Source organism: Macaca fascicularis, chromosome 18 (assembly GCF_037993035.2).
Source record: "Macaca fascicularis isolate 582-1 chromosome 18, T2T-MFA8v1.1".
NCBI lineage: Eukaryota > Metazoa > Chordata > Mammalia > Primates > Cercopithecidae > Macaca > Macaca fascicularis.
In genome coordinates, this window is record NC_088392.1 from 1,102,446 (window position 1) to 1,113,060 (window position 10,615).

At 54.7% G+C, this 10,615-nt stretch overlaps 2 protein-coding genes across 15 annotated transcripts in view; one reads left to right on the forward strand and one right to left on the reverse strand.

Moving 5' to 3' along the window:
• Window positions 1-10,615, forward strand: part of SLC66A2 (solute carrier family 66 member 2) — a 62,529-nt gene that overhangs the window by 44,240 nt on the left and 7,674 nt on the right. For 12 of the 14 annotated variants that reach the window (XM_074022318.1, XM_074022320.1, XM_074022317.1 and 9 more), the window contains one exon: window positions 8,249-9,981. In XM_074022318.1, coding sequence (XP_073878419.1) covers window positions 8,249-8,456 — 208 coding nt within the window. In that variant the 3' untranslated portion in view covers window positions 8,457-9,981. Of the gene's footprint in view, window positions 1-8,248; window positions 9,982-10,615 lie in introns of those variants that run through there. The other 2 variants (XM_074022316.1, XM_074022315.1) reach the window with 1 other exon arrangement.
• The window catches only part of KCNG2 (potassium voltage-gated channel modifier subfamily G member 2), a 111,943-nt gene that overhangs the window by 18,042 nt on the left and 83,286 nt on the right, over window positions 1-10,615 (reverse strand). The gene's annotated exons all lie outside the window — the stretch shown is intronic.

The window sequence follows — 10,615 nt, forward strand, 5'->3', positions numbered from 1 at the left end:
GGAAGGCTGGTGAGGTTGTGGGGAAGGCTGGGGACTCCGTGGTGAGGTTGTGGGGAAGGCTGGGGACTCCGTGGTGAGGTGGTGGGGAAAGCTGGGGACTCCGTGGTGAGGTTGTGGGGAAGGTTGGGGACTCTGGTGACGTTGCGGGGAAGGTTGGGGACTCTGTGGTACTCTGATGGGGAAGGTTGGGGACTCTGTGGTGAGATGGTGGGGAAGGTTGGGGACTCTGTGGTGAGGTTGTGGGGAAGGCTGGGGACTCCGTGGTGAGGTTGTGGGGAAGGTTGGGGACTCCGTGGTGAGGTGGTGGGGAAAGCTGGGGACTCCGTGGTGAGGTTGTGGGGAAGGTTGGGGACTCTGGTGACGTTGCGGGGAAGGTTGGGGACTCTGTGGTACTCTGATGGGGAAGGTTGGGGACTCTGTGGTGAGATGGTGGGGAAGGTTGGGGACTCTGTGGTGAGGTTGTGGGGAAGGCTGGGGACTCCGTGGTGAGGTTGTGGGGAAGGTTGGGGACTCCGTGGTGAGGTTGTGGGGAAGGTTGGGGACTCCGTGGTGAGGTTGTGGGGAAGGCTGGGGACTCCGTGGTGAGGTTGTGGGGAAGGTTGGGGACTCTGGTGACGTTGCGGGGAAGGTTGGGGACTCTGTGGTACTCTGATGGGGAAGGTTGGGGACTCTGTGGTGAGATGGTGGGGAAGGTTGGGGACTCTGTGGTGAGGTTGTGGGGAAGGCTGGGGACTCCGTGGTGAGGTTGTGGGGAAGGCTGGGGACTCCGTGGTGAGGTTGTGGGGAAGGCTGGGGACTCCGTGGTGAGGTTGTGGGGAAGGTTGGGGACTCCGTGGTGAGGTTGTGGGGAAGGCTGGGGACTCCGTGGTGAGGTTGTGGGGAAGGCTGGGGACTCCGTGGTGAGGTTGTGGGGAAGGCTGGGGACTCCGTGGTGAGGTTGTGGGGAAGGTTGGGGACTCCGTGGTGAGGTTGTGGGGAAGGTTGGGGACTCCGTGGTGAGGTTGTGGGGAAGGCTGGGGACTCCGTGGTGAGGTTGTGTGGAAGGTTGGGGACTCTGGTGACGTTGCGGGGAAGGTTGGGGACTCTGTGGTACTCTGATGGGGAAGGTTGGGGACTCTGTGGTGAGATGGTGGGGAAGGTTGGGGACTCTGTGGTGAGGTTGTGGGGAAGGCTGGGGACTCCGTGGTGAGGTTGTGGGGAAGGTTGGGGACTCCGTGGTGAGGTTGTGGGGAAGGCTGGGGACTCTGTGGTGAGGTTGTGGGGAAGGTTGGGGACTCTGTGGTGAGGTTGTGGGGAAGGTTGGGGACTCTGTGGTGAGGTTGTGGGGAAGGCTGGGGACTCTGTGGTGAGGTTGTGGGGAAGGCTGGGGACTATGTGGTGAGATTGTGGGGAAGGTTGGGGACTCTGGTGAGGTTGTGGGGAAGGCTGGGGACTCTGTGGTGAGGTTGTGGGGAAGGCTGGGGACTCTGTGGTGAGGTTGTAGGGAAGGCTGGGGACTTCGTGGTGAGGTTGTGGGGAAGGCTGGGGACTCTGTGGTGAGGTTGTGGGGAAGGCTGGGGACTCTGTGGTGAGGTTGTAGGGAAGGCTGGGGACTTCGTGGTGAGGTTGTGGGGAAGGCTGGGGACTCTGTGGTGAGGTTGTGGGGAAGGTTGGGGACTCTGTGGTACTCTGATGGGGAAGGCTGGGGGGGGGACTGTGGTGAGGTGGTGGGGAAGGTTGGGGACTCTGTGGTGAGGTTGTGGGGAAGGTTGGGGACTCTGTGGTGAGGTTGTGGGGAAGGCTGGGGACTCTGTGGTGAGGTTGTGGGGAAGGTTGGGGACTCCGTGGTGAGGTTGTGGGGAAGGTTGGAGACTGGTGAGGTTGTGGGGAAGGCTGGGGACTCCGTGGTGAGGTTGTGGGGAAGGCTGGGGACTCCGTGGTGAGGTGGTGGGGAAGGCTGGGGACTCCGTGGTGAGGTTGTGGGGAAGGTTGGGGACTCTGGTGACGTTGCGGGGAAGGTTGGGGACTCTGTGGTACTCTGATGGGGAAGGTTGGGGACTCTGTGGTGAGATGGTGGGGAAGGTTGGGGACTCTGTGGTGAGGTTGTGGGGAAGGCTGGGGACTCCGTGGTGAGGTTGTGGGGAAGGTTGGGGACTCCGTGGTGAGGTTGTGGGGAAGGTTGGGGACTCCGTGGTGAGGTTGTGGGGAAGGCTGGGGACTCCGTGGTGAGGTTGTGGGGAAGGCTGGTGAGGTTGTGGGGAAGGCTGGGGACTCCGTGGTGAGGTTGTGGGGAAGGCTGGGGACTCCGTGGTGAGGTGGTGGGGAAAGCTGGGGACTCCGTGGTGAGGTTGTGGGGAAGGTTGGGGACTCTGGTGACGTTGCGGGGAAGGTTGGGGACTCTGTGGTACTCTGATGGGGAAGGTTGGGGACTCTGTGGTGAGATGGTGGGGAAGGTTGGGGACTCTGTGGTGAGGTTGTGGGGAAGGCTGCGGACTCCGTGGTGAGGTTGTGGGGAAGGTTGGGGACTCCGTGGTGAGGTGGTGGGGAAAGCTGGGGACTCCGTGGTGAGGTTGTGGGGAAGGTTGGGGACTCTGGTGACGTTGCGGGGAAGGTTGGGGACTCCGTGGTGAGGTTGTGGGGAAGGTTGGGGACTCCGTGGTGAGGTTGTGGGGAAGGTTGGGGACTCCGTGGTGAGGTTGTGGGGAAGGCTGGGGACTCCGTGGTGAGGTTGTGGGGAAGGTTGGGGACTCCGTGGTGAGGTTGTGGGGAAGGCTGGGGACTCCGTGGTGTGGTTGTGGGGAAGGTTGGGGACTCCGTGGTGAGGTTGTGGGGAAGGTTGGGGACTCTGGTGACATTGTGGGGAAGGTTGGGGACTCTGTGGTACTCTGATGGGGAAGGTTGGGTACACCATGGTGAAGAAGAATGGGGATGCTGTGGTGAAGTTTCTGGACTCACCCTTGAACTACACATGCATAGATCTGGACCTAAACTACATCCCAGCAGCTTTGAGAACTCAGTGTCATTGTGGACAGTCGACCTCTCAAGTCCCAGTCTTGTCTCTGAGTGTTGCACATGAAGGACAGATCTAAAGAGCAAAAGGAAGGTTCTGAAGTGGAATTAAATTGAACTGCAGTCCACCAAAAACAAGTCAGACCTCGCACCCTGAATCTGACCACCTGAAGTGCCTGGTAGCAGGAAAAGCAACACTGTTGATAGGACCAACGAAGACTCACATCTCACTGCATAATGTTCAGAATGTCCAAGATAAAAACCAAGTTATGTATGAAGAGTCAGAGTTTCTCAGCTCTCAATGGAAATGACAGTCAATAGGAGCCAGCTCAGGCCGACAGTCACTGTTGTAACTGCTCTGACGGAAAAGAGAAACGTTCTTGGAATGCGTGGGAAGACCGAACATCTCCGCAGAGAAATAGAGGTTTAAAGAAAACCAAATACATAATTTTAAATTGAAAAATGTAGTAATCTAAATAATGTATTATATGGCACAACTGTAGAATGCAGATGAGAGGAAATAGTGAACTTGAAGACAAACCAATAAAAAATGTCCATTCTGAACAGGAAGCAATTAAAAAACAGTAACAAAAACATGAAGAGAGTCAGGGGCAAATTCCAAAAGGTCTAATATTCTGTCATCTGAGCCTGGAAGAGAAGAGAGAGAGTGTGGCACAGAGGAAAATAACTGAAGAAATAAGGGCTGAAAACACTCAAAATTTGGTGAAAGACAAACATAGATGTAAGAAGTTCAGTGAATCCCAAACGTATCACATCACAATCAAACTGGTAAGAATCAAAGTCAAATAAAAAAATGTCAAAAGCAGTCAGAGGAAAAGGATCCAAATTACTCTGGTTTCTCACCAGAAACGAGGGAGGTCAGAAGGAAGTGCTCATTTTTCAGATGCTGCAAGAAAAGAACGTTTGACCCAGAATTCTCTATTCAGAAAAAAAAAAAAAAAAAAAAATCCTTTAGGAATCAAGGCAAAATAAAGACCTTCTCAAATGAAAGGAAGCGAAGCGAAGTCGTGGCAGCCGTGCTCCTCGACAGGAAATACTAAAGCCAGTTCTTCTGCTGGAAGGGAAGTGGACCAGAGAGCAACCTGGGACCCCAGGAATGAAGGAAAAACCAACAGAAATGGCCAATATCTGGGTAAATACAGATATTTTTCTTAAGTTATTTGAAAAGTGAAAGTTAGCAAAAAAAAATAACTGGTGGGGTTTTAGTTGTAGTGACAACTACAGTGTAAAAGAGGGAGACCGTAGTGAACTTGGTGGCAAGACTTACGCGTTCCACTTAACGTACTAAAATACTGATCTTAAGGAGACTCGGACAAGTTACATATATTATAGTCCCTACAATAGGCTTTTTCAACCGCAGCACTATTGATACTTTGAACTGGAGAATCCCTTATTGTAGGGGACTATCCTGGTACTTCAGGATGTTTAACAGCACCTATGGCCTCTACACACTAGATACCAGCAGTGTTCCTCCAGCTGGGGCTGTGGAACAGCCCCAGAAATTGTCTCCAGAAATTGCCAGATGTTTCCTTGGGCAGGGGTGTGAGGATGGGGTCATAATCACTCCCATTTGGGAACCAATGCCCTAGAGCACTAAAAGAACTATACAGGCTGGGCACGGTGGCTCACGTCTGTAATCCTAGCACTTGGGGAGGCCAAGGCAGGTGGATTGGCTGAGCTCAGTTCAAGACCAGCCTGGGCAACATGGTGAAACCCATCTCTACTAAAATACAAACATTAGCCGGGCGTGGTGGCAGGCGCCTGTAGTCCCAGCTACTTGGGAGACTGAGGCAGAAGAACTGCTTGAACTCACTGGGAGGCAGAGGTTGCAGTGAGCTGAGATCATGCCACTGCACTCCAGCCTGGGCAACAGAGCGAGACTCCATCTCAAAAGAAAAAAAAAAAAAAAAAATATATATATATATATACACACACACACACACACACACGAGATACAGTGAAAAATCAGATACATTAAAATGGGATGTTTTTAAAATTTCAAATCTAAAAGAAGGCAGGAATAAAACAGTAGGGACAAGCTGAGAACAAAAAAAAAAATTAAAATGGTCGACCTAAATTCAAACATGTCAGTAATAACATTCATTGTAAATGGCCTAACCATACCAATTAAAGGACAGCAATGTTCAAATTGATTTAAAAGGAAACCCAAGACTCAGCTACCTACTGTTTACAGCAGGCTCACTTTAATTACATCCATGGCTGATGCCGGGGTGCAGGGATATACTGAGCAGGAGGCCATGCAGTGAGATTAAAAATAAGAGGATGGAGAAAGATATACTATGCATATATGAATCAAAGAAAGCTTGGAGTCACTGTATTAATACCAGGCAAAGTAAAACATTTGCCTTGAATAAAAAGGGACATTGCATCATGATAGACCGGTGAATTCACCAAGAGGAGAAAACAGTTCTGAGTGCGTATGCACAGAACCCCAGAGCCTGGAAGTCCGTAAGGCCAGAACTGATAGAAATGGAAAGACAAATCTCCGGTTACACTTAGGGACTCCAGCTCTCCTCAGTAACAGATAGAAAAAGCAGACAAAGTTAGCAAGGATATAGAAAACCTGGGCACCATCAACAACCAAGTGAATGTACGATTCTTTTCAGATCCCATTAGGTATTCACCAAAACAGACCATATCCTGGGTCATGAGAATTTTTTAAAAGAACTGAAATTGTCCAGAGTATTTTCTACGAATATAGAATTCAGCTAGAAATTAATAGCAGAAACAGATCTTAAGTCTCCAAAGATTTAGAAGCTCAACAACACACCTTTAAACAATCTGTTAAAGATGTCTCAAAGCAAACTATGGAAAATATTTTGAACTGAAAAACACACCATATCAAAATTTGTGGGATGCAACTAGAGCAATGCTTAGAGTTAAATTTGTAGTATTAAATACTGATTTTAGAAAAGGAAAGTTCTCAAATCATCAATCTAAGCTTAAGAAACTAGAAAATGAAATGCAAAGTAAACCCAAACAAGCAGAAGGAAGGAAATAACGGAGCTAACACCAAGCAACAAAAATGAAAACAAAACTGCAGCAAATATGAAAAACCAAGCCTAAAGCTGGTTCTTCGGAACAAATCATTAACTGAGAAACCGGTAGCCAGAGTGACAAGCAAGCACAGATCCCCAGTATTTGGTATGAAGAGGATATTCTGTAGGCCCCACAGGCATCAGAAGAGTACAGTGAACAACCTCATGCCCATACATTTGAAAATCTGGATAAAATGGACCAATTCCTTTAACCCAAGAAGAAATAACTTGAATATCTATTAAATAATCCATATCTATGAAGGAAATTTCAGATGCATAATCTAAAATCTGAAAAGGCTCTTTTTCAAGGGAAGCCAGAAATTGTGTGTCTGTGTGTGTGGGGTGTGTGTGTACACAGTTATCAACTGATTAAAAACAAAGTGTTGAAACTCAAGTGTGAGCCGATGCTGCACGCCAAATAAAGCCACGGGCTTTGTGTGGGAAGCAGCCCGTCCCTGAAGCAGGCATGGCCGCCTTTGTGGCTCTCAGGCCTTGAGTCTTGTTCACAAGCACATCCTGGGAAATCTCAGCCGTGTGTGAAGGTCAGGCGAGCGCGCGGTTTCCCATCCCGGTGTGAGGGGTCAACTGGAAGCTGTGTGGGGCGACGGTGGGGTCACCGCGCGATTCCCGGGCGCCTGCTGTGTGCATGGCTGGTGCGGGAAAGGTGGGTGCCTTTGCACTGGGGCTGTGGTCCCAGACCCGGAGCCCCACCCCAGGTCAGCTGTACAGCCCTGCCCACACCTAAAGGGGGATTCCAAAGCCTGGGCTGACTGCTGGGGTGTGTGGGAGGCCGAGGTGCCCACACCACCTTCCCCCAGTGCTACCCAGGCGCCACCCTGTCTTTTTATCTGTGGAAAAGACTGGATTTTGTGGAGCTGGAGCTGCATCCAGGGGAAGACACATCCCAGAGAATAAAAACTGGGAGGAAAATGTACCCTGGGGGTTGGGGGAAACCCTTGTAATTTAGCTAAACCGACCCAAGTGGAAACAGTCCCAAATCCTCCTGGTTTTTCCCAGTGGGTGTAATGGTAAAGCCAGATTTATGCTCTGAGGCCAACAAGATGCTCCAGAGCCAAGCACTGTGGGCTTAGGAGAGAGAAGTGGGTGCAGATGCCAGCTGTCTCCTGTGGGTTCCTAGCTCCAGCCCTGACCCACACACCTGGCCACGGCTGTGCCCAAAGACTCTCGCGCAGGGCGGCTGTGCCACCCAGGCCACTTCAGGGCAGGCGCCCACGCTGGCTTGTGAGCAGGATGGAGGCCCCGGGGTGGGGGACGGCTGTGTCCTGTCCTTTCTGTCCAGGCAGTGCTCCCCGCCCAGGCTCTGCCTCTGGCTTCAGGAGCTGCGGAAGGGTCAGTGACTACTGATTTAAACATTTCACGTGGGAAAACACAGCAGCACTCATGTTCACTGCTAGGCAAGCCGGGGCATGAACACGGCGGTGGGGGAAGTGTGTTTGGACTAGGATGGTGGGTGGCGGCTGCTCCCTGTTCACTCCAGGAAGGGAAGGTTTGAGCCAATCACCAGGGAGGGAGGCCTGGCCGGCAGAGACCCAGGAGCAGCTGCTCTGCTCCACTGTGTGCCTGGAGGCCCCTATCTGCGTCCTCAGCACCCTCCCAGGCCTGCCCCCTCCCAGAATCGCCACCACCCACCAGAGGCCCTGACCTCGAGTGCTCGCCCTGCCGTCCCCTGTAGCCTCCGGCTGGTCTCGCTGATAAGAGGCCCTGACCACCTCAGCTGCCCACCCCTGCCGTCCCCTGTAACCTCAAGGTGGTCTCGCTGTCAGAAGCCCTGACCTCCTCAGCTGCCCACCCCTGCCGCCCGCTGTAACCTGAGCTGGTCTCGCTGTTCTTGGGCATGCAGTGCTTGAGTCGGAGCCCCCAGAGCCCCAGCCAGGTGGCAGCTCCTGAGGTCACAGAGAAGTCAAGGGCCGGGTTGTGTGGGACAGGCAGGGTCAGCGTGTGTCCTTTGGCCCCCTGGGGTGTCCCTGACTCCTTGGGGTAAGGCAGTGCTCCCCACCCAGGCAGGCCCCAACCTCCCAGGGTATCCCCCTGACCCCCTGGGGTGTTCTTGATCCCTGGGTCACCCCGTGGACTGCCTGGGTGTCCCCTCGACCACCTGGGTGCCCCCTGAGCCCCAGGTCACCGTCCTCCCCACCGACTGCCCGCTTGTGTCTCCACAGCATCAAGATGGTGCTCATGTGGACCAGTGGCGACGCCTTCAAGACGGCCTACTTCCTGCTGAAGGGCGCACCTCTGCAGTTCTCCGTGTGCGGCCTGCTGCAGGTGCTGGTGGACCTGGCCATCCTGGGGCAGGCCTACGCCTTTGCCCGTCACCCCCAGAAGCCGGCGCTGCACGCTGTGCACCCTGCTGGCACCAAGGCCCTCTGAGAGTGAGGAGGACAAGGATATGGGCCAGCCAGCCACGGGCACTGGTGGGTGCTGTGGCCGCCGCAGGTGTGGGGAAGACGGGGTCCGGGTGTTGGGGTCTCCAGCCTCTGTGGGGTCTCTCCGGGTGGGCGGTGGGGGTGGGACAGCCAGGGTGGATCTGAGCCCGAGGGTTTCGGATGTTTTTAGGGTGATATAAAAAGCAAGTGTTTTTCCCGTTTCCTCTTACAAAACACCATCTGAGCCCGAGGTACACACGGGGCGGCGGAAGGTGACCTGCAGGAACCTGCTCCAGGTGGACCCGTGGGGTGACCTCAGGAGACCCTGCAAGTCCTGTGAGCAGAGCTGTCAACCCCGCGACACCCTGGCCAGACCCCGCTTGGACTGGGGCGGCCTCTGCTGCCTGGGGTCTGGCACCACGGAGGGCAGGGCTTTCTCTGCCTGGTACACGTGGAAAGGGGCTGTGTGGACGCAGGGTTACCGTGCTCCTGGTGGAAAGCGGCTGTGTGGACGCAGGGTCCCCGTGCTCCTGGTTTCTGGCAGTTGGTGTCTCCTGGGCCTCGAGAGCGGCTGCCAGGCCCGGACGCCTCGTGGCTACGCTGTGTCCAGCCCTGCTGAGCATCACCAGGGGTAGCTCACGCTGCTTTTGTCAGAGCCTCTGGTCCTTCTGGAGTCCTTGGGGATGTGGCAGATGCCAGCAACCATCAGACAACGTGGAGGCCCTCATGGGTGAAGGCTGCGGGGGCCGTGCCGAGACTGTGCACACGCAGTCCGCACGCCACCCTTGGGCTCCACTGGCAGAGAGCCCCTTCCTTCTGGACGCCGACTGCACCTCCGGATACAGCGTTGATGTCCATTTTCCAGGAGGGAGGCGGCCTCGGGTCCAGGGAGTGGAGGGGCTGCCCCTGCCACACAGGTCCTGGCCGATGGTCCCTCACCCTGCCGCCCTGGGCTTTTGGCCTGAAAGCAAATTCCTGAGTGGGAGTGCCGGGGCCTGCCACATCCTGTCCTGTCCACTGCCTGCCCCCTTGTGCTGGCTCCACAGTTCTGCTACGGTGGGAGCTGCCAGTCTGACCCTTGTCACCCCACGCTCTGCCCCCACCCCGTTTTCAGTTTAGCACAAGGTCACACGGTGTCAGCAGCCCTGCACTGACCGCAGCCGGCCCCCAGTTCTCAGAGTTCTGGATGCTTCTGTGCGGCTCCAACAGGCATCGTCTTCCCTTCCGCGGGCGGAGGGGCCGCTTCCCGCAGGCGTCTGAGCTCTCCGCCGGGGCCGTGGCTGTGGCCGTGGGAAGGTGTTCCACGCTGCCGCCCCCTGAGTCTTCCTCAGAAACACTCTTGAATGTCTGAGTGAGGGTCCTGTTTAGCTCTTTGGCCTGTGAGATGCTTTGAAAATTTTTATTTTTTTAAGATGAAGCAAGATGTCTGTAGCGGTAATTGCCTCACATTAAAATGTCACCGATTGCAGGCACGGTGACTGCTGAATGTATCCCGTGTGGTGACTTGGAATCAATAAACCATTTGTGGATCCCGTGTGGTATGAGTGGGCCCCGGGCAGAGGGAAGGATCTGGCTGTGGTCCTGGCCTCTGCCCAGACACACCCTTTAGCCTGGGCCACCTTAGAAGGCTCCCGTGTGACCCGGGTTCCTCCAGGGCCCCCAAATGACAGCCCAGCCCCCTCAACCTGTCACTACCCTTTGCCTGTGGGCCAGTGGCCCAGGGGTCCCTTCGGCTCGTCACAGACGGGTCTGGCTGCCCTGGCCTCTGCGGTTCACACATCCACCCTTCTGCCTCCCACTGAAGGCTCAGAGCATGGGAAACGCCTCCTTTAAAGGCCAAGAGAAGCGTTTCCAGATTTGTGATCTGGGAGCAGCTCATAGAGGTGGAGCTGTGTGCGCACTGCGATTCCATGCAGTGTTTACATTGAAGGCAAGATGCGAGTTTCTTTGTCCAGTAAAAAACCAGTCGCATGGGTGCAGGGCAGGATTTGGGTTGAAGGGCCCATCCGGGTACTAGGAGAGGGCACAGGCCACATCCCAGCAGCAGCCTGGGGGAAGATGGGAGATGAAGGCCAGCGCGTCTAGAACGTCTGGGACACAAATCGTCCTCCTCAAGTGCTGGTGGGTGGTGCCAGATGAACCCGAGGTCTCGCGCAGGGGTGG